Source organism: Phaenicophaeus curvirostris, chromosome 29 (genome assembly GCF_032191515.1).
Source record: "Phaenicophaeus curvirostris isolate KB17595 chromosome 29, BPBGC_Pcur_1.0, whole genome shotgun sequence".
NCBI lineage: Eukaryota > Metazoa > Chordata > Aves > Cuculiformes > Cuculidae > Phaenicophaeus > Phaenicophaeus curvirostris.
In genome coordinates this window covers 1,756,274-1,778,250 of record NC_091420.1, presented here as the reverse complement: position 1 = coordinate 1,778,250, position 21,977 = coordinate 1,756,274, and the positions used below count along the sequence as shown (strand labels likewise).

The 21,977-nt window shown below is 53.5% G+C and overlaps 1 protein-coding gene across 8 annotated transcripts in view; it reads right to left on the bottom strand.

Moving 5' to 3' along the window:
- Positions 1–21,977, bottom strand: part of UBAP2L (ubiquitin associated protein 2 like) — a 38,174-nt gene that overhangs the window by 10,191 nt on the left and 6,006 nt on the right. For 4 of the 8 annotated variants that reach the window (XM_069878710.1, XM_069878713.1, XM_069878714.1 and 1 more), the window contains exons 4-21: positions 20,656–20,766; positions 19,276–19,444; positions 18,908–19,003; positions 17,508–17,553; positions 16,743–16,855; positions 15,228–15,302; positions 12,077–12,129; positions 10,564–10,649; positions 9,971–10,142; positions 8,728–8,929; positions 5,877–6,154; positions 5,594–5,766; positions 4,157–4,346; positions 3,601–3,655; positions 2,475–2,649; positions 2,207–2,279; positions 387–582; positions 198–286 (exon numbers count right to left, since the gene is read on the bottom strand). In XM_069878710.1, the coding sequence (XP_069734811.1) occupies positions 198–286; positions 387–582; positions 2,207–2,279; positions 2,475–2,649; positions 3,601–3,655; positions 4,157–4,346; positions 5,594–5,766; positions 5,877–6,154; positions 8,728–8,929; positions 9,971–10,142; positions 10,564–10,649; positions 12,077–12,129; positions 15,228–15,302; positions 16,743–16,855; positions 17,508–17,553; positions 18,908–19,003; positions 19,276–19,444; positions 20,656–20,766 (2,352 nt within the window). The remainder of the gene's footprint in view (positions 1–197; positions 287–386; positions 583–2,206; positions 2,280–2,474; positions 2,650–3,600; positions 3,656–4,156; positions 4,347–5,593; positions 5,767–5,876; positions 6,155–8,727; positions 8,930–9,970; positions 10,143–10,563; positions 10,650–12,076; positions 12,130–15,227; positions 15,303–16,742; positions 16,856–17,507; positions 17,554–18,907; positions 19,004–19,275; positions 19,445–20,655; positions 20,767–21,977) is intronic. The other 4 variants (XM_069878712.1, XM_069878716.1, XM_069878717.1 and 1 more) reach the window with 2 other exon arrangements.

Genomic DNA, 21,977 nt, shown 5'->3' with positions numbered 1-21,977 from the left:
AGTCACATTTTCCCCTGCGGTACATAGATTTCCTCTGCTACTTTTTAACGGGAAAGAGCAGGTCCAAACTCTTCACACCAATCACGATGCTACCGTTTCTGGTTTCTCTACCATACATCCCTCCCGCTGGCTGCGGACAGAGCCAGGAGGGATTTTGCAGCGTTCCAGGACTGCAAAGAGCTGGCTATCCCACTCACCGGATACGCATGTAGCAACCCTGGAGCCATGATGTATGGATTAGGCAACAACGGTGGTACCCCAGGAGGGAGATTGGGAGGGGCTTTTCCTGAAAAAGGAAGAGAAAGGAGAAGTTCCACAGTGAAGCAAAGAGCAGAGGCTGTCTCCCCGAGCCCCAACACCCTCCCCTTGTTTAGCAGTGTGAATACCTGATGTTGTAGCAACGGAGCTGCGAGTGGAGGCCGTCACCGTGGAGTTACTGCTGAGGCTGAGGCCCAGGCTGCTGACACTGCTGAGGCTGGATGAAACGCTTACGACCGGCGGGGCGACCGATACCGTGCTGGAGGAGGTGGAGAAAGTGCTAGCAGAAGAATGGAGGCTTGCTTCACTCTCCACGCTCGTGTGCTGAGGAAGGAAGCGAAAAAATCAGAACCATAGAATGGTAGATTCGGTTGGTTGGAAAAGACTTTTGAGATCATCGAGTCCAATCATACCTGTCCACTACTGAACAATCCCTGAGCATTTCATCTACCCACCTCCAGGGATAGGGGCTCAACGACCTCCCTGTGCAGCCTCTGCCAGTGCCCAAGAGCCCTTTCAGTGAAAAAAATTTTTCCTGATGTCTAATCTCAACCTCCCCTGGCACAACTTGAGGACATTGCCTCTCATCCCACCCAACGCCTGCCACTTGGGAGCAAAGCCCAGCACCCACCTGGCTCCAGCCTCCTTTCCAGGAGCTGCAGAGAGGGATGAGGTCTTTCCTCAGCCTCCTCTTCTCCAGGCTAAACAATCCTGGTTCCCTCAGCCGCTCCCACAACCCCTGTTCTCCAGCCCCTTCCCCAGCTCCGTTCCCTTCTCCAGACACACTCCAGCCCTTCAAGGCTTTTCTTAGAGCGAGGGGCCCAAAACTGAACCCAGGATTCAAGGTGCAGCCTCACCAGTGTCTAGTACAGGGACACAACCACTTCCCTGCTCCTGCTGGCCACACTATTTCTGGTACAGGGGACTGGACTGTGGAACTGAGTGCAGAAATACCGCAGGATGCTGTCTACAGAAAACACCGTGTGGCTCTGTCTGCACTCAGGTTTTCCTGAGGGCCTGCAGTAAACTTGGCTGCTGCAGGCAACAAAGAAAGCAGCTTTGCATCTGGCTTAAGTCCAAAGTCCTGATAGCAGGACTAATGTTCCCAAGCCTCTCGTGCGGCTGTGTCCCAACACGTCCATCTGCAGGGAGACGCAGGGCTGAGCACCACGTCTGCGGCAGGGAGATTAATTCTGCTGCAAAAGCCAATTCCCAAACACTCTGCACTGCAGGAGCTCAAGCGGCATCCCATCCGAGGCCAGGCTGAGAGAGCTGGGGTTGTTGAGCCTGGAGAAGAGAGGGCTCTGGAGAGACCTTAGAGCAGCTTCCAGTATGGAAAGGGGCTCCAGGAAAGCTGGGGAGGGGCTCTGGATGAGGGAGTGCAGGGAGAGGATGAAGGGGAACAGTTTTGAGCTGAAATAGGGGAGTTCAAGATGAGATCTTAGGGGGAAATGTTTTGCTGTGAGGATGGGGAGGCCCTGGCCCAGGTGGCTGCCCCATCCCTGGAGGGGTTCAAGGCCAGGTTGGATGGGGCTTGGAGCCCCTGATCCAGTGGGAGGTGTCCCTGCCTATGGCAGGGGTGGAACTGGGTGATTTTTAAGGTCCCTTCCAACCCAAAACACTCCCTGACTCTATGATTCCAGCTTTTAACTGTGACACCAGTTTGCTCTGACATGTGGCTGGGATTCCACAGCGCTTCCAAGAGCTGCTACAGGCCCGAACGCTGCTGCTGTTATGTCTGGAATAGGCAGGGCATCAAAAGCCTCTAGCCAGAGGCACACAGAGTTCCGATATAACACTCCGTCCTCTCTCCACACAACATCTAAACTCTGTCGGCACAACCGGCAGCCCCCGTTAGGCGCGCGCCGAGGCCGAGCCCTCCAGCAGCCGCCCTCTCCGAGCCAAGGAGGAATGGGAATGCGCAGCGGCAGAGCACAGACGGACTCACCAGAAGAGTCGATGTTGATGTTCTCCCAGAGGATGTGGATGAGGACAGGCTGTTCTGCTGGGTCGGTAACGTACTGCGGAAGGAGGAAGAGAAAGTTGTCAAGCCAAGGTATGAGAGTCACCATCGGTGGCATCAGGCCAGCTCCCCTTCCCAGTCTGCTTGGATGGGATGAGTCATCTCCACCTTCCTCAGCGCATGAGACACACTTTGATGTCTCCCACAGATCCCATTCTGCTTCTCTAGGTGTCCCCCTACTGCCTTGGCTCACCTGCTGAGCTGCGTGGTGGTGGTGCTGGGGAGCTCCTCGTTGTGGCTCAGGCTGCTCAGAGCTGTTGAGTGTTGGCTGGCGGTCGTCAGCAAGGACGCCGCCGATACCCCATCATTGAGAGGCGCAATACTGGGAGCAGAGGGGGAATCGGATTTCACTGCGGGGCCTGTAGCACCTGCAAAGAAAAGCTTTGGGTTAGAGGCAACCACTGGCAGCTCCAGGAGGGCACTTAAGTTGCGCAGATCAGCAAAGTCTCAGCCCGAAGAGCAGGGAGATCCAGGGCTTTCCACTTGCTGGTGGATGAGAAGCTCAATGTGAGCCAGCAACGTGCAATTCCAGCCCAGAAGGACAACTGAATCCTAGGCCACATCAAAAGAAGCGTGGCCAGCAGGGCAAGGGAGGGGATTCTGTGCCCCTGCTCCACGCTGGTGAGACACCACATGGAGTCCTGTGTCCAGTTCTGGAGTTCCCAACATAAGAAAGATATGGAACTGTTAGAACGGGTCCAGAGGAGGCCTCGGAGATGATCTGAGGGCTGGTGCACCCCTGCTATGACAGACTGAGAGTTGGGGTTGTTCAGCCTGCAGAAAAGAAGGCTCCAGAGAGACCTTAAAGCAGCTTCCAGTATGGAAAGGGGCTCCAGGAAAGCTGTGGAGGGACTTTTTACAAGGGCCTGGAGTGACAGGATGAGGGAGAATGGCTTTAAATTGGAAGGGGCCAGATTTAGATTGTACATTGGGAAGAAATTCTTCACATTGAGGGAGGGGAGGCCCTGACCCAGGATGCCCCACTTGGAGGGGTTCAAGGCCAGGCTGGATTGGGCTTGGAGCCCCTGATGGAGCAGGAGGTGTCCCTGCCCATGGCAGGGGTGGAACTGGATGGGCTTTGAGGTCCCTTCCAACCCAAACCACTCCAGGATTCTACGTTCCTATGACTGGTGAGAGTGTGATCCTGCTCTGTGGCTCTCACGGATCCATCAGCAGAAAGGAGAACACTTTGAGGCAAGGCCATAATCTGAGTGGCAGCACTCAGCCCAGCAGGGACAGGACTTGCTGTTAGCACAGAGAAATCTCTTCATTCAAAGCAAATCACACGAGCAGTACAGGAGGCACTGACAGACTCTTACCTTCAACAGCCTGCGTGGTTTGTAATGGCGTGGGTTGTACAGAACTGAAACCATTCTGAGGAGGAAGAGAAAAAGGGTACTGAGCATGACACGGCTCGCTTCCAGAGGCAGCTCCAGCGTCAGTCCCCTCCCGCACTCCCTCCTCGGTTGTGAAACTACCAACACGGCATCGGGGAGGCCCCCAGAGCAACCAGCTCAGTGCCAGCAGGAAGCCCAAGCTCATCACTGAGAAAGCATCTTCACGCTCTGTCCATCACGCCAAGCGTGTTAGCCAAAGCTGATGGTACTGAACTTGAGTGCAGCACGCACCAACTGAACTCTTACGACAAAATTAAACCTCTAGCCTGAACGCCGCTCAGCAGCGGGTCATTACGCGTGACACGACACAGGGCCTGCAATCAACTCCACCACTGTTAACCCCGCTGGCCCTGCGGGGTAAGTGAAACGACTACAGGCTCCAGCAGCAGCCAGAGCAAAGTTCTCAGTGCCCACAAGCCACGTAGCGAGGCTGAAAGATGGCAGAAACACTCATTAACCCACAAAGCTCTATTCCTACCTTGGCCTGGGTCAGATCTTTCTGGGGCGAGGAGGAGATTGAATTTGGGTATCGCCTCGTCTGGGTGGCTCTCTGTTCGTACAGTGGTCCCTGAGCACTGTTCTGGGAGGTAAACGTTGCTGTCTGTATTGTGCCGCTCTGGTAACCAGACTCCTGGCTTTGATTGGACGAAATTGTGGATGAAGATTCACTACAAAGGGGGAAAAAAAGGAAAGGGGTTTATTTTTAACTCCAGAACAGCCCTGCTGTAACGGTGCTGACCCAACTGCAGGCTCTTCGTTCCAAATCTTCAAAAGAGTGAACCTCTAGCAGCAGCACAAACACACCACACAGTGCAGCCAAGCATTCAGGAGAGCTGGGGAGGGGCCCCTGATCAGGGAGTGCAGGGAGAGCACAAAGGGGAACAGTTTTAAGCTGGAAGAGGGGACATTGAGATGAGATCTCAGGAAGAAACGTCTTCCTGTGAGGGCCTGGCCCAGGCTGCTCAGAGAAGTGGTGGCTGCCCCGTCCCTGGAGGGGTTCAAGGCCAGGCTGGATGGGGCTTTGACCCACTTGATGCAGTGGGAGGTGTCCCTGCCCATGGCAGAGGGGTTGGAACTGGATTATCTTTAAGGTCCCTTCCAACCCAACCCATTCCATGATTCTATAACTCCAAACCAAGGTGAAGAACGCACCCAGCCATGGGCCAGCCCCAGCACAAGAGGCTGCTGGCACCCATCCCCACCCCCCGCACTGCTGGGCTCCAGGTGACATCGCGTGAGCTGCCACCACCAGCACTCAGGCCCCAGTGCCCAAGGGACTGGCCAGACACCGAGGGTCAGCCCCACAGAGGCAGGAACGCTTCGCTCCAGCAAGGCAGCGTCATCGGAGATAACCCCACTGCTCTGCATCCCACTTTGCCAGGGACAAAGCCCACAGAATCCTTCCACCAGGGACAAGGAGCAGCTGTGCTGGGGACTCCCCTCTCGTTTCCAGCAGCAGAAACGCCGGCTTTGTGTGTGAGCACCGCAGGCCAAGCAGCCAGAGCTGCCTGAACAAATCTGCTGGCAACTTCTCCTTTGCTGTCGCATACGTTGTCCCCCCTTTGTGACCACGGCCAAGCCAGAAAGGGTCTACTCGTATGCAGCGGAACTAAGGCCCATGGGACCAGCTCCCTTCTCCCTCCCAAAGCTGCCTGCTTGGATTTAGGAAGAGCAGGAAGAAATTGTTTCCTGTGAGGGTGGGGAGGCCCTGGCCTAGGTTGCCCAGAGCAGAGGTGGCTGCCCCATCCCTGGAGGGCTTCAAGATCAGGTTGGATGAGGCTTGGAGCCCCCTGATGCAGCTGGAGGTGTCCCTGCCCATGGCAGCAGGTGGAACTGAATGGGCTTTGAGGTCCCTTCCAACCCAACCTATCCCATGACTCTATGGATTGTTCCTTGCCTCAAGCCCAGCCCTCACCTGGCCGTGCTGGTGTACAGGCTACTCTGAGACTGGCTGACGGCAGCGCTCGTTGTGGGTGTCAATTCATACTCGGCGAGAACAGGCTCCGAACCAAACTGTAACGCCCCAAACTGCAGGTTTAGCCCTGAGATATCGGCTGAGCCGGGCATTTCCACCGCCAGCGCAGGAATCTGTAAGGGAGGAAGAGGAGAACAGGTCAGCACTTCCCTCTCCAGCCCAAATGGACTTTTCAACAGCTCTAAGAAAACACAACGCCACCTTCCCCTGCATCAACCCTCACCTTTGATGTTAACGATGCTTTCTTCTTTTGCTGCTTCAGTTTCTGCTGTGCTGGCTGAGGGCTGGAGGACTGGTTGTCTGAGGAACCTGGGGACATCTGGGGAACGGGGTTGGCTTTGCTGGGCAGCGGCGAGGAAGAGGGCGCCGGCACGGTGGTGGAAGCAGTCACCACAGGCTGTTTCTCCTGCATGAATACTTCTATCATGGTGGAAGTTGACGTGAAGGCCTGACGCTTGGCGAAGGGACTGTGCACGGAAGAGTCTGTTGGGTTCTTGAGATCTATCGGGAAGACAAGAGTGGAGTTAATGGGATTTGTTTCCTTCAAAATAAATTGAGTATGGACAAGCCTCAGCATCAAGAAAAACAACCCTTTCCTTTCCTACCATGACTCCTCCTGGAGCCTGCTGGAATTGGAGGGCAGAAAACCCCAGCACATCCACTCCTAGCCCTGCTCTGCCACCACCAGCACCAAGCCTTTTAAGCCCTTAGGATCATTTGGTGGGAAAAGACCTTCAAGATCATCAAATCCAACCATTCCTGCCCACTACTGAACCACCTCTGAGCACCCAGCTTCTAAATCCCTCCAGGGATGGGGACTCCACCACTGCTCTGGTAATTCCAGTGCCCAAGAACCCTTTCATGGAAGAAATTGTTCCCAATATCCAACCTAAACCCGTCCCAGTGCAACTTGAGGCTGGCTCCTCTCATCCCAACTTGTTCCTTGAGAGCAGAGTCTAGAATCCACCTGGCTCCAACCTCCTTCCCAGAAGCTGCAGAGAGTGATGAGGTCTCCCCTCGCCCTCCTCTTCTCCAGACTAAACAGCCCCAGGGCCATGAGCTACCTCTAATAACCCCTGTTCTCCAGCCCCTTTCCAGCTCCGTTCCCTTCTCCAGATGTGCTCCAGCCTTTCAAGGTCTTTCTTGGACTGAGTGCCCAAAACTGAACCCAGAATATGAGATGTGGCCTCACCAGCACCAAGTGCAGGGGGATGGATCCTGTCCCTGCTCCCACTAGCCACCCCATGGCTGATGCAAGCCAAGATCCTGTTGACCTTCTTGGCCACCTGGGCCACTGCTGGCTCATGTTTGGCCACTATCGAGCACCCCCAGGGCCTTCTCCACCGGGCAGTTTTCCAGCTGCTCTTCCCCAAGCCTGGAGGATTGTGTGGGGTTGTTGTGGCCCCAGTGCAGGACCCAGCACTGAGAGGTGTTGAACCTCAACCCATTGGCCTCAGCCATGGATCCAGGCTCTCCAGGTCCCTCTGCAGAGCCTTCCCGCCCTCCAGCAGACAAACACTCCTGCCCAGCTTGGTGTCACCTCCAAACTGACTCAGGGAACGCTCAATCCCTTTGTTCCATATCAGGGATGTATATGTTAAACAGAACTGGCTGAGCACAGAGTCCTTGGGACTGGCTGCCAACAGGATTTGCCTCTGTTCACCACCACTCTGGGCTCTTCCATCCAGTTTTGTACCCAGTAAAGAGTTTGACTTCCCAGCCCGTGGTCAGCCAGTTTCTCAAGCAGGATTCTGCGAGAAACCGTGTCCAAGGTTTTACTGAAATCCAAGTACACGACATCCACCAGCCTCTCCCTCATCCACTAAGCAGGTCACCTTGTCACAGTAGATTTAGTGTTTGATAGGAATGGTTGGACTTGATGATCCAGTGGGTCTTTTCCAACCTGGTGATTCTATGATTCTATGATCAGGTCAGTCTGGCAGGACCTGCCTTTCACAAACGCCTGCTGACTGGGCCTGATCACCTGGCTGTTCCGTGTGTGCTGTGTGATGCCCCTCAAAATGATCTGCTCCATTTCATCACCTGCTCTTTCCTCGGCAGGTACCAGTGTCCTCCAGCAACACCGCTGCTGGGGCTGCCTCCGTACAACCACACTGCCCTCCTCCTCCTCCTTCGCCTCAGCCTCGCGGTAGCTCATTAAAAAGCAGCTCCTATTCTCTCTGACTCTCCTCTGTGGCTCCTTGTCTGCAGAGATGAGGAGCTGCCAACACTCCCTGTTATTAGGACAGGGCTCGATTTTTCTGCAGCTTCAATTTGAACCAGAGCCACGTTCCTATAGCACGAAACACAACATGCGAGCTGAAAGAAACGGCGCTGGTTCTTGCCCACAGCAGGGCTCGGCAGCTCATCCGAGAAGCAGGAGCCTCTCTTAATCACCGTTTATTCCCTCATGCCAGCTCAGAGGTAAGGTTACTTCTTGGCATTAACAGCCACTAGAATCGCATTCCTTTAAGAGATAACATCAGGTCAGCAGGAAGGACATCACAAGGGTTGGCATTCAGGAACCACATTTCCAGCCGCCTGCTTCCAGACCCCTTTTCTGTTACAGCTTTACCCCAGGAAGGGGTTTTGCACACTGCGACAGCCTCAGGAACACCAGAACCCTGGCCCTGAAGCTGCTGGAATGACCAAGAAGCAGACGAATTCAGCTGCTCCGAGTGTAAACGGAGCAGGGAAGGACTCACATGCAGCGTTACATTTTACTGTCACAAGCCTGCACCCATTGTTCTTTTAATTCCTCAAGAACAGCTGGCTTTGGTTGTGAATGGTGGTCTGGCCCTCTACCACTGCTCAGAACCATGAAATCATTAAGGTTGGAAAAGACCTCGAAGCTCACCCAGTCCAACCATCAGCCCAACCCCACTGTGCTGACCAAACCATGACCTGAAGAGCCACGGCCACACGGTTTTTGAACCCCTCCAGGGGTGAGGAGGGGTTCCCCCACTGCTCTGGGTAGCCTCTGCCAGGCCTTCACCACTCTCTCAAGTAAAGGACTTGGTGCTGCAGCGCATTTCCACAGCTCTGCTTCGGGCAGCCAAGCTGCTTTTCCTTACCATACTGCACAAGAGCCGAGGTCTGCGTGGTGGATCCCATGTCCCAGGAAGAAGCAGTGGTGCTCCCAGCAGGCTGGGTGTGCTGAGCCGCCAGCTGAGCCAGAGCCTGGGCCGTCTTGAACTGCTCCAGGAACTGCGAGCCCGTGGTACTGCTGCCTTTGGCCTCCCCGACATCTCCAAACCCTTTCCCCAGCATGCTCACCTGCAATTGCAGCAAAGAAATAACAAAGTCAGTGTCTCCCTTGGCTTGGAACTCAGCTCAGAGGACAAGAACATCTCCTAACGTGAGCCCAAGCACCCTGCTGCTTCTCACTGGGTGCCTCAGCACAACACTTTGGAGCTCCAGATGCAGACATGCTGGCACGAAGTGCTCATGCATCTCTCGCCTTTACCTCCTGTGAGTGCAGTGCAGTATTTGCCACCCAATTCAGAGTATTTGGAGGTCCTGCTGGCTTCAGCAGGGATAAAATCATACAATCATGGAATGGCTTGGCCCAGACTGACGGTTTGGTGCAGGATCCGGCATGTGTGTGGTCACAGGGAACACAGTCGGATGGTGCTGGGCTGCCCCATCCCTCTGGCTCTGGCCAGCACCGTCCCACGGCCCAGCCAGCAGCGGATGCGACTCCCATCCTGCTCAAGGTGTTTGATTTCCAGCCAGGAAGTCAGGTGATCACAGAATCATGGGATGGTTTGCGTTGGAAGGGACCTCACGGCCCATCCAGTTCAGCTGTACTAGAAGAGACGAGCTCACCAGGAGGTCCTGGCGTCACCATTAAAGCGGTTTCGAAACCCATTTCTGAACCACAAAGTGCACAATTTTTACTATGAAGCCTCTGCCCAGGCCTGTGCAGATCCCTGACGCAGATGCAGCGTCTCCTCCCTTCCACGGTCAGCAGACGCCAGCATTTCATCCGGCACCAAACTCCCAACCAATTCCACTCCTCCAATTTGCAAGCTCTTGGCTGCAGGAGTTTTCCGTCTCCTCCAAGCGGGAAAGCAGCTCGTGTTGCAAGTCTGACAGGGGCCACGGAGGAGGAATTATCCTCAGTTATTTCTAATTAAGTGATGGACTTTATGTCTCTATTGCGAGCAGCCCAGCGAATGATCCAAGCAGAGGACTCTGCCGCCCACAAGCAGCGAGCAGGTGTCTAAGCTGCATTTTCCAAACTGCTCAAACGCAGCCAGGGAACGCCAGGGCCCACCAGAACCCGGCCGCTGCGAGAGACTGGGATCTCCTTACCATGCTGTGGTGAGAGAAGGAGTTGCCAGAGGCCGGCTGGGAGATAGCGCTCTGCTTGGAATTGCTGAACACCAGCGGCTGGGCCAGGGAAGGAGCCTGGGATGATTCCAGGTTTGTTGACTCATTCTCCATAGAAGAGGGCGTCTTTCCTAGCAGGACTGCCAGATCGATTCTGGGTAAGGAAAGAAGATAACCCACCGTGGTTAACATGAGCACTGGCATTCCAGCAGGATTCTAACTCCAGCCTCACCATTCACAGCTTTTACTTTAGAAATCGGATCAATCTGCAGACCATTAAGTCACAACTGCCAGCAGCAATCTCAAAAGGACAGGGACCAAGCAAGATCCCGCATGGCCACCTATTTTAAAGCATCTTCCATTAACTTCACACAGCAAAATACCCCCAGATCTGAAGAACCAGCAGCAGAGCCCAGGAAAACTAATCCAGGATTGGGACCCACAACTCCTAACTCAACTTTCCCCATCTTAACTTATTCAGAGCTACTGTATTTTGGGTTCAGTCTGCGACGGCAAACTGCTCTGGGACTTGTGTGCCACTTTTCCCACGTAAACAGCATCACCACGGGCATCACCTCTGTCCAGCTGTGATTGTCACGTTCTCGGCAGGCAGAGGCACTGAGGACACATTGGAGGCAGTGAAGATCTTTGTCTCAGACAGCTGAAAGAGAAAAATGGATCCAAAAGTGAGAACAGCGTCTCAGGACTCCAAGTAAAGATTCAAGAAATACAAGTGTTTAGAATTAAAACTTCCCTAATGTTTGGCTCCCATCAGAACCAGCTTCTCTTCCATTCTCAGAGAAGCACACAACTTGCCTGCCAGTGGAATAAAAAGCCTCAAATCCTTCTACAAGTTTCCACGGTCCATAAATCCACCAGGACTGCTGGGGTCTTAGAGAGGTGGCTCTAAGCCGATGGGACGCAGTGCTGATCTGCAAACCCCACGGCATGGGGGTCGAACTAAAAAGCTTTGGACCCATTGTTAAAGCTCCCAGTGATCCTGGCCTCCCTGGGATGGTCCAACCAGAGATCTAGAATCATAGAATTGTTTGGTTGGAAAAGACCTTTGAGATCATGGAGTCCAACCGGACCTGTCCCCTACTAAACCGTCTCTGACCAACAGATCTACTTCACCTATGGAAGGGACAATAACATTGCTCAGAAATGAATGACGAGGAGGTTTAAGAATATCTGTGATTTAGCCCGGACCATTTCTGAATATGAACAGCTTTTATTCCGGACTGAGGAGCAACCAAACTGCAGGGCTTGAAAACCAAGCTCAGCACTCCTGGGAGCACAGCACACAGTGAAGTGAAGGGCTATCAAAGGCTCTCTTCAAGCAGAAACCTGGCTGAACAGACAGAGAAGCTGCTCACATCTCCAAACACAGCAGGAGTGCTTCTTTCAGACGGTGCCTGGAAAGGAGCTTTCCCTATTCTGTAGGCTTAGCAAAAACAAGCATGTGAAACTAATCGCATACTAAAAACCAACAGCCTTGCTCCCATCTGTAAGAACAGCTCTCCCTGCGATCAGAGGGGGGTTGAAGCCCATCCCAGACCAAACTGATGCAAAGACACTAAAAGCCGATGATATCAGTGGCTGTTCTCCAACGAAGGAGGTGCCAAGCAGACAACAAAAGGCAGTGAGACACCACGGGGCAGGTAGGGTGTAAAGCCGAGAGCTCCTGTGCAGCCCAAATCACAGGGACCAGCAGAGGCCGGCAACACGTGAAACCACAGCTGCCTCCTCCGCAGAGTGGATCCAAAGCAAACCTTCCCCAACTGCCACTCCGGAGCAGCGGAGCGAGAATCTTGAGTGGAGTCAGGCCAGTTTACAAGACCACGCGGTAGCAGGAAGGGAGATCACCAGACTGGATGCCCCAAGAAAGCCCTTCCTGCCTTGGGCTCCTCTGACAGCTCCAACTCCACACGTGCTTTACAAGCAGCAACGTCTGCGTATTCATCGTAGCTCCTGAAATTGGAAGCCTGGCTTGGGTTGTACCCATGGTTTGGGGAGAACAGGCTTCGCGCTCCTCTCGTGGCTGCGTGTGTGCAATGCATGGAGGAGAGGGGTTCAGAGAGTACCTACATCTTCATTCCAGTCCTCCGTGCCCCATTCTTCTGTCGCTGCCCTCCATGCACCTACAAAGATAACAACAGGGAGAGGTGTTACGCAGGCATCAAAGCTCCATCTCCAGGAGCCAGGGAAGCGCTGGGGAGCTTTGCAAGCAGCTGAGAGGATTTCGATTTGCCAAACGGACGTGTTAAAGCAGTTGACCCCAATTCTATTTGCCAACCAGACAAGTTAAAAGCAGTCGACCTTGACCCATGGGTGAGGAACCGTGGATGGGATGGTCCCAGCCTGGCTCAGGCTGGAAAAGCAGGACCCCTGGGCTGGCAGCAGGGGCAACGCACACGCCCCAACACTGAGTAGGGAAGCTGAGCTTGGAAGGGAAGCCCCAGCATCATCCCCAAGCTCTTCGTGCCATTTTCCTGATTCCCCCTCGCGTTGCAGTAGCTGCAGGTTTCTGCATCCATGAGCAGCCAGAGTGATTCCAGCAGCTGGGACAGAGCATCTCCTTCGGGGGCTTCCTGCCAGCAATTCCGCAGGACCTCACCACCCACCTTAAAACCCAGGGAGAAGGGAACAATTCACGTGGTTCATCTCCCCCCGCCCCCAAGTATCGAACCCTCAGTGCACCAGAACTCCTGGACACGGAAATGGGAATCAGGAAGGAAAACTGAAAGGATGAAGCAATTCACGCAGTTTCCTAGACCAAATGCAGCGATGAGCTCCAAGGGAGCAGCTTCAAATGTCAGGGAGAAAAGCAGAGCATCCCAGCCGTGAGCGAGCACAGCATAGTTTGTAAGAGAGCAAAATGTTGCAGGGAATAAAAGCGTTGCCTGGCTGCATCTCCAACTTGTTCCATCCCTCACTTCCAGCATTGTTTAACCTCCGGACTTGGAATTTCACGCAGTGGCTTCCAAATCCATCAGACAATTTAAAATTTGGAGTGGGAGGAGAGCGGGAGCATCCCCCCATCCCAAAAATCACAATGTAAACACAGCTGCTTTGCACAGCTTCTTGAAACGGGATGATCTTTCAGGTCCCTTCCAACTCAAACCATTCAAATGATTGAGGGTGTGATGATACGAGGGTGGGGAGGCCCTGGCCAGGTTGTCTAGAGCAGGGGTGGCTGCCCCATCCCTGGAGGGGTTCAAGGCCAGGTTGGATGGGGCTTGGAGCCCCTGATCCAGTGGGAGGTGGATGAAACTGGATGGGCTTAAGGTCCCTTCCAACCCCAAATATTCCATGATTCTATGACACTTTTGTGGCCCATGCACACCAGATCAACAAAACCTGAAGGAGCCGACAAGGTTGATCCCGGAGACGCTCACAGGGACGGAACAAGTCGACATCAGCTGAAAGACTTTTACTGCATAAAACCTGGGGAAGCAAGAGCTGGAGGTGCTTGGGTTGGTAAGGGAGATGCTGCAATAAGTAGAAACGTGGCACAGGGCTCTCTCAGTCCTGCTTGCTCAAGGTAAACAAGAGGAGAAGCAAATCAGCACAAAAAGCAGAAGGAAATCCTTCAGATGGAGAGCAGCCGCAGATGCGGCTTTCCCGGCAAGCCTGCTGCTTGCGTGGCAGCACTTGTGCTCCTTGCACACGAAGGGAGAGCTGGAAAACCAAAGCCCCGCAAGGTACAACCTCCAGAAAGCTTCTTATCAAGCACAAGGTGTTGAGATTGCTTTAAAAAACAGAACAGACCACTCTACATGGAGCTCTTCCAAAGGGGAGAGCTGCCATACAAGTAACATCCTACCACTTCTAATGCCACATGGGAGTTAGGGATTAACACAGAGATGAAAATTGTGGGATATTCCAAAGCAAGAGAAGCTCCAAGAACATCTGCCTCCAGGCTCAGCAACTCCACAGCCTCAGCACTCCTCATGGAATAGAATCATAGAATCATTCAGTTGGAAAAGACCTTTGAGATCATCAAGTCCAACCATCCCTGTTCACTACTGAACCACCTCTGAGCACCTCGTCCACGCAGCTTTTAAATCCCTCCAGGGATGGGGACTCCACTGCTGTGCAGACTCTGCCAGCGCCTGAGAGCTCTTCCAGTGAAGGAATCTTTCCCAAAATCCAATCTCAACCTCCCCTGGTGCAACCTCAGGCCTCTCATCTCATCGCTTGTTCCTTAGCAGCAGAGCCCAGCACCCACCTCATCACAACCATCTCCTTTCCAGGAGCTGCAGAAAGTGATGAGGTCTCCTCTCAACCTCTTCTTCTCCAGACTAAGCAGCCCCAGGGCCCTCAGCTGCTCCCACAATCCCTGGGCTCCAGACCCTTCCCCTGCTCTGTTCCCTTCTCCAGACCTTCAAGGTCTTTCTTGGAGTGAGGGGCCCAGAACTGAACCCCAGATTCGAGGTGCGGCCTCACCAGCGTCAAGCACAGGGGAAGGATGATTTCTCTGCCCCTGCTGGCCTCCTCCTCCTTCCTGACCTTCCAAAGCAAAGCGAGAAGTTCCTCCAGAAGGGAGGATGGAGGAGATGCTGGTCCATGGCCTGGCTACAGGCACTGAAGGGATTCAGTCAGTGTGAGGGAAGTCGGATCATCTCTTGGCTTTGAAAGGCACAAAGGTCTACGAGCAGGAAGTGATGTGGCCAAGCTCTGAGCGGCTTTGCCATTGAGCATCCTGCTTCTCCCAAACTCCACCCTCATCTTTGACTGCAGGACAGGTCTGCAGAGATATTGAGGAGCCAGCAAGCACCCAGAGGCATCCGCAAGCAGAAGGAAAGCGGGGAGGCAGCTGAGCCAGGCCGAGTGCCCTCGCAGCAGCGGAAACAGAGCAGAGAAACTGAGGGAATGGCACGGGGATGAGAGCAAGACACAGTTTTAGGGGTGGGAGGCAGGCAGAGTAGGACTAAGACACAGGCCGCTTTCTCCCCTCGGGTGGGATGCTCTGTCGCCAGCGCTGGAGACACGGAGCTGCTCTGGGTACCGAGAAGCAGCAGCAGAAATTCAAATTGACAGAATCCACAAGGATTTAAAAGTTAACCTCTGCCAATCGACATTCAAGGGGTCAGCATTAGTAAAGCGCAGTCCAAACAAACGGCAAATAGTCATTAAAATGAACAAATTAAGAGAAAGAAGAATGACATATCCACAGATATTCCAAGTTTGCTTAAAAAAAGCTATAAAGTAAAGGGATCCGGGGCAGTCAGTGCACCTGGATGTATCGTACCAGGAGCAGTGTCAAATTTTCGGGGATAATTTGACCCCTCACCCCCAATGAAATCAAGTCCTGAAACAAAACAAAAAGACAAGCAGTGAAATTGTGACTGAAAGCCGCGAAGGCGTTTCGCTGCCCCACGCACGCCAGCCACGTTGTACCTGTGGATACTGTGGATTGAGAGGTGCCTGCGGCTACAACAACAGAAACGGAGCGACCACGCAGGACGCAGGCGAGCAGTGCAGTTGCAGGATGAACTGTACAGCTGCGATGGAGCACTCGAGCGCGTTCCACGAACCTCTTTGATACCCCCCAGCCACACTCCATCCCATATTGTTCCGTAAGTCCACAGAACACCAGCAACAAACCCTCCCAAGAAGCCTGCTCGGACCTGACTGATCAGCTTCCAGCACACAGTCCTCATCATCTCATCTCCCTTCTCCCTCCAGAGCCAGCAAATCCACTACTCCTCCCACATGCCTACACTGCTCCCTCCAGGATTTAAAACTCCTGTTTCTCCATTGGCAACATGGCTCGTGTTTTACAAAACCATGCTGATTCTTTTCCAAGCAGCTCTTCTAGTCTGAAAAGAACAACCCCAAAGTAAGAACCCAAAACCCAACCCCAAACCCCTACGCTAAGAGCATGCGGTGAAAGCCGCTGCTGACAGCGCTTCCCTTCCCTCTTTCCAAAGCTCTGTCCTTCAGCAAATCCAACAAACATGGAAGTGGCCTAACGTTAACACGGCTCTGAACGCTTCCTGAAATCGTGGTGTAGAATTTACCTGATGGAAAACCAGTTTGACTCCACGGTGGTACGAGATCATTCCTTAAAAACCCCAACGACCCCCAAACAGATCAAGGATCGGCCCTTGCACCTCTTAGCAGTCCTCACACTGCAAAACCCAAGCTCACCTGTGTCCTACACAGGGAGAACACTCCAAACAAACCCAAGGGACCATTTTCCCAATGGGAGAGCACATGGAGGGGCCGCTTGGTGTACACAAACCTCCCCATGGAGAAGCTTCTGACAGGGAAGGAGTAAAGATTCCTGCTCAGCCAGCATCCTGCAACAAGGCCCCATCCTACAGCGGTCAGAGCCGGAATGAGAATGCTCCCCAAACCAACAACAGGAGCGAAAGATCCGAGCTCCAAGGAATTCCCTAAAGGATGCACCAAATATTGAGAGAACCTGTGTGTGTTTATCACACTACAGTTCACAAAAAAATGTCTTTTCCAAAGAGGCAGCGTGGTTTCTACTGGAAAAGAAATGGAAGCGAGTGTTCCTGTGCCTCTGCTCACACCAGGCCAATCATCCAGCTCCCAGTTTCCTAACGGGTGCAAAGGCACCTCCGAGCGCAAAGAAACAAGGTCATCGGTATTCAACACCCAAGAGCCCATTCCTCCATCCCCGAGCCAAAGACCAAACGCTACCCAGTGTAACAGGATGGACACAATCCCCACCCACCATCTAAAACCAACACAGGGAACGCGGGGTGGGAAGGCCGCTTACTTGTGCCGTCATCTGGCTCGAAGCTGCCGGTGTTGTTCCACGTGGTATTGTTGCTATTCCCGTAGTTCTCATCGGTGCCGGCCGGCTCAGCGTAATCAGCAGGGTTGAAAGTTCTGTCAGAAATACAAGGAGGGAAAGTTTTAGTCCCTCTCTCGAAGCATTTGACAGGTTGGAAGAGTTGGGGTTGCTCGGCCTGGAGAAGAGGAGGCTCCGGGCAGACCTTAGAGCAGCTTCCAGTGCTGAAAGGGGCTCCAGGAAAGCTTGGGATGGACTTGTTTACAAGGGCCTGGAATGATAGGATGAGGGGGAATGGCTTTAAATTGGAAGGGGGAAGATTTAGATTAGACATTAGGAAGAAATTCTTCACAATGAGGGTTGGGAGGCCCAGGCTGCCCAGAGCAGGGGTGGCCGCCCCATCCCTGGAGGGGTTTAAGGTCAGGCTGGATGCGGCTTTGAGCCCCCCGATGCGGTGAGAGGTATTTCTCCCCATAGCAGGAGGTGGAACTGGATAATCATTAACGTCCCTTCCAACCCAAACCATTCCAGGATTCTAAAGGTAACTGGTATTATTCAGACCATGCAGCTCAGAGTCACAAAAGAGAGCGCTCTCGCTGCACCAGCCGTTCCAAAATCAAGTTCGTATGGTGCAGTTTGGGCTTAATTAATAAAAAGAAGGAAAATGGGAACACAAATGACTGACGCATACCGTGCCACTCATGCACAGAGAGTTGTGTTTGTGCTGTGGTTTGTACCAGGAATACTTACCCCATGCCTTGAGCAGAAAACCGGCCCCCTCGCCTTCCAGAGCCACCTGTAAAATATTCCCACACACCTGGGTGAGCGCCTCGCAGCTCTGCATGGCCAGGAGAAACACAAACAACGCACGGAGTACTGATGCTCTGAGTATGAAAGCAGGGAGGGTCTTCCCAAGCTGCTTGGATTTCCAGCAGCATCTTTGGATGGATGGATGGATGGATGGATGGGAATGACCTCAGCTGGCTGGCAGTTTAATTGGTGCTGCACAGTTCTAGGCTCGTCCAAAGTTTCCAGCTGACACAAGCCTTAAATACTGGACCCCAGGTTGCAATTCCTGCAGCGCGCGCCCCCGGTAATTCCTGAGCACCACGGATTGGGCCCAGGGGAAATGACTTTCTGCCACTAAGTGCTTAAAATCCAGGCCCCGTGCTGGAACAAGGGGGCTGCTTGGAGACAGTGCAAGAGCAAGGAGGATCCTCTGACAGGCTGAAAGAGTTGGGGTTGTTCAGCTTGGAGAAGAGAAGGCTCCAGGGAGACCTTAGAGTAGCTTCCAGCACTGAAAGGGGCTCCAGGAAAGCTGGGGAGGGGCTTTTTACAAGGTCCTGGGGTCGAAATTGGAAGTGGGAAGATTTAGAATAGAGGTTAGGAAGAAATTTGAGGCCCTGGCCCAGGCTGCCCAGAGCAGTGGTGGCTGCTCCATCCTTGGAGGGGTTCAAGGCCAGGTTGGATGGGGCTTGGAGCCCCTGATGCAGTGGGAGGTGTCCCCGCCCAGGGCAGGGGTGGGACTGGATGGGCTTTGGGGGTTCCTTATGACCCCAAACTATTCCATGATTCTATGATCCCCATTCTCCTCCTAACAAACAGCTGGTCTACCTGCCAAATCATCGCCTTAAATTTTTTTAACTTCCCACCTCTTCATAATAAAATCCCTACTTTTTCCAACTCCACGGATGGGAGGGAAGAACCGGACAGTTTCCAGCCTGCTTAGGATTGGGAAACAACATGCAAGCACTAAGTGCAAGTGGATGGCCTGAAGCTGTGCCAGGAGAGGTAGAGATTGGATATTACAAAAGATTCCTTTACTCAAAGAGCAGTGAAGCGCTGGCAGAAGCTGCTCTGGGCAGTGGTGGAGTCCCCATCCCTGGAAGGGTTCAAAACATGTGTAGACACGGCGCTTTGGGACACGGTTGAGTGGGCACGGTGGGGCTGCGTTGATGGTTGCACTGGATGAGCTTAGAAGTCTTTTCTAACCTTAACGATTCTATGATTCTACAAACAGAAAATCACGTGCGTGTTTTCTGTTCGGCAATTCCACCCATTAAAGCAGCTTTCAAACATCACGGAGAAGACGGATACGCTGATGCGGTTCTCCTCCTCCCACTCCCTCTGACCTCCAACCCCACACATACCTCGGCCTCGGCCACGCCCCCGTCTCCCTCTTTCCGTGCCTCTTCCAGTAGATCCACCAGTCTTCCCACCATCCAGTCCATTCTCCTGGCCCCGAACTGAAAGACAGAAGGATGCAAAGGCAATTTCAAGACTCATTCTGCTTTAGGGAAGACACAAGACCTCAAACACCTAAGTGCCGAAGAGCAACGCCGCCAAATGCTCCCACAAGCTCTTGAGGGCATCACCCAAGGATCATCTCGGAGAGGGGAGCATCCAACGGATCGGCACACACACGGGGATGCTCTTCCTCAGGGAAGAGCCTGCCCGAGAAGCTTTACCAAGCAGCACAAAGCGCAGTTAGGGGTGATATCAAAGGGTAGCTCCATACACTCTCGTCCGCGGCTGGCACCTCGCCCCCGCCTGGGTGGCCCGCCACGTCGTCTGCTGAAATCTCGATCCCTCTCCCGGTTTTCTTTGCTTTCTTCACTGGGTTCTGTCTGTCCGCTCTCCTTCTGTCCCGAGACACCCTTCTTCTTCCCCACCATTTCCCAGGAATGCTGAAGGTTTGCAGAGGGGAGAGAAGCGAAATTTTCATTTGATTGAGGCAAGGTGCAAACACACATTTACACAGAGAAGAGAACAAGAGTATAAACATGATTTCCAGCCCAGTTTTCTTGAGGAGAGCTATCAGCCTACAGCTTCTTCCTTACAAAAAGTTTTCTTACAGCTGCCTGGCATGAAGTTCGAGGTGATAGGAGAGGGGTTGTTCAATTTCTGCACTAAATCTCTTAATAGAGTGGACATAAAACTTACACAAGCTTAAAGCGTGGATAACATTACCCTGTCTAGGGGACAAAAAAACCATCCTGCCATCTACAATAGGTGGCTGTTTGAGAAAGGATGAGGGGGAACTGTTTTCAGCTGCAGGAGGGAAGATTGAGATGAGATCTTAGGGAGAAATGTTTTCCTGTGAGGGTGGGGAGGCCCTGGCCCAGGTTTCCCAGAGCAGGGGTGGCTGCCCCATCCCTGGAGGGGTTCAAGGCCAGGTTGGATGGGGCTTGGAGCCCCTGATGCAGCGGGAGGTGTCCCTGCCCAGGGCAGGGGTGGGACTGGCTGGGCTTTGAGGTCCCTTCCAACCCAAACCACCCCACAATTCCATGATCTTCACAGACATTGGGCTGTAACTTGTATCTCTGCTGTTGCTGCCACTACATGAAGGGCATCCTACACACAGATGGAAGGAGCCTCCATGAGGCAAAGCAGTTGAGCCTGACTCCACAGAAACCAGACAGCAGCGACCCTTGGAAACACACACAGCCAGGCAGCGATCGCCAAGACGCGAACGTTTAGGATCAGAGACACAAAACTGCACAAGTGTAACAGAAAGGACCCACAGCTGACACATCCCTGACCTTTAACACAGGTCACTCGGCCCTCATGGGAAAAGACAAGCTACTCCACCAGCAGGGCAGCGGGAAAGCTGCTACAGATGCCACAACTCTGCTGCCGAAGCACTTGGATTCAGAAGGAATAAGGGAGTGAATGAAGTGTTGCATGTTGCCCTCTATTCCTTTGGGCCTGCTGATCACGCTCACGCTCTTTGCAAGCCCTCGTGGAGGGCAGTTAAGGAGCCAGGACACAACCACGCGTAACAGGCGACTTCTGGAAGCAGACGGTTGATGTGGCTCTTGTTATCCAGACATCACTCGTCTCCAAAAACGCAGGGACAACGAATGAGGCCTGACCGACTTACAGGACCCAATCCTACCGTGTCTGGATTGCCCTCCAGCAGCACGTTGATGGCTCGGTTGACATCGCCGTTGCAGTCGTGCAGAGCAATCACGCACTCATCCTGGTTTTTGCCGGTGATGTCGATCAGCTGTAGGGAAAACAACACCGTGATCAGCATGTTCCAAACCAAGGCAGCACCAAAGTCTCTATGTAACTAACAGGAGCCAAGGAATCATAAAGTATGAGAATTGTAAATACTGGAAAAGACCTTCAAGTTCATCCAATTCAACCATCAGCCCAGCCCCACTGTGCCCACTAAACCACGTCTCTAAGTGTGATGGCCACATCGTTTTTGAACCCCTCCAGGGATGGGGACTCCACCACTGCCCGGGGCAGCCTCTGCCAGGGCCTCACCACTCAGTAAAGGAATTTTTCCCAATATCCAATCTAAACCTCCCCTGGCACACCTTCAGGCCATTTCCTCTCGTCCCATCACTTGCTCCTTGGGAGAAGAGACCAGCACCCACCTCATTGCAACGATCCAGGAGCTGCTGAGAGCGATGAGGTCTCCCCTCAGCCTCCTCTTCTCCAGACCAAACAGCCTCAGGGCCCTCAGCCGCTCCCACAACCCCTGGGCTCCAGAGCCTTCCCAGCTCCGTTCCCTTCTCCAGATGTGCTCCAGCCCCTCAAGGTCTTTCTTGGAGGAGCCCAGAACTGAACCCAGGATTCGAGGTGTGGCTTCACCAGCACCAAGTGCTGGGGCACAATCCCATCCCTGCTCCTGCTGGCCACCCCGTGGCTGATCCAAGCCACGATGCTGGTGGCCTTCTTGGCCACCTGGGCCACTATTGGCTCATGTTTGGTCACGGTCGACCAGCACCCCCAGGACCTTTTTCATCAGGCAGCTTTCCAGCCACTCACTCTTCCTCAAGCCTGGAACATTGCGTGGGGTTGTTGTGGCCCAAGTGCAGCATCCAGCACTTGGTCTGGTTGAACCCCATCCCCTTGCCCTTGGGAATTGCTCCAACCTGGTCAAATCCCTCTGCAGAGCCTTCCTACCCTCCAACCCATGGATCCAGCCTCTCCAGGTCCCTCCACAGAGCCTTCCTGCTCTCCAGCAGATCCACACTCCCACCCAGCTTGGAGCCATCTGCAAAGTGACTGAGGGAAGGCGAATCCCAAATCAGGAATCCTACAAAGACGCATCAGGGTTTGGGATTCTCCACAGCCTCTCCAGTGTAATTTTTCCTCCTTGATGAGAAGTAACCAAGGGTGGGAATTTCCAAGTTATCAGTTTCACAACAATCCAACCTACAAGCTCCTTTCCTCAGGATAACACCATTCTCTGTGTTCTGGGGA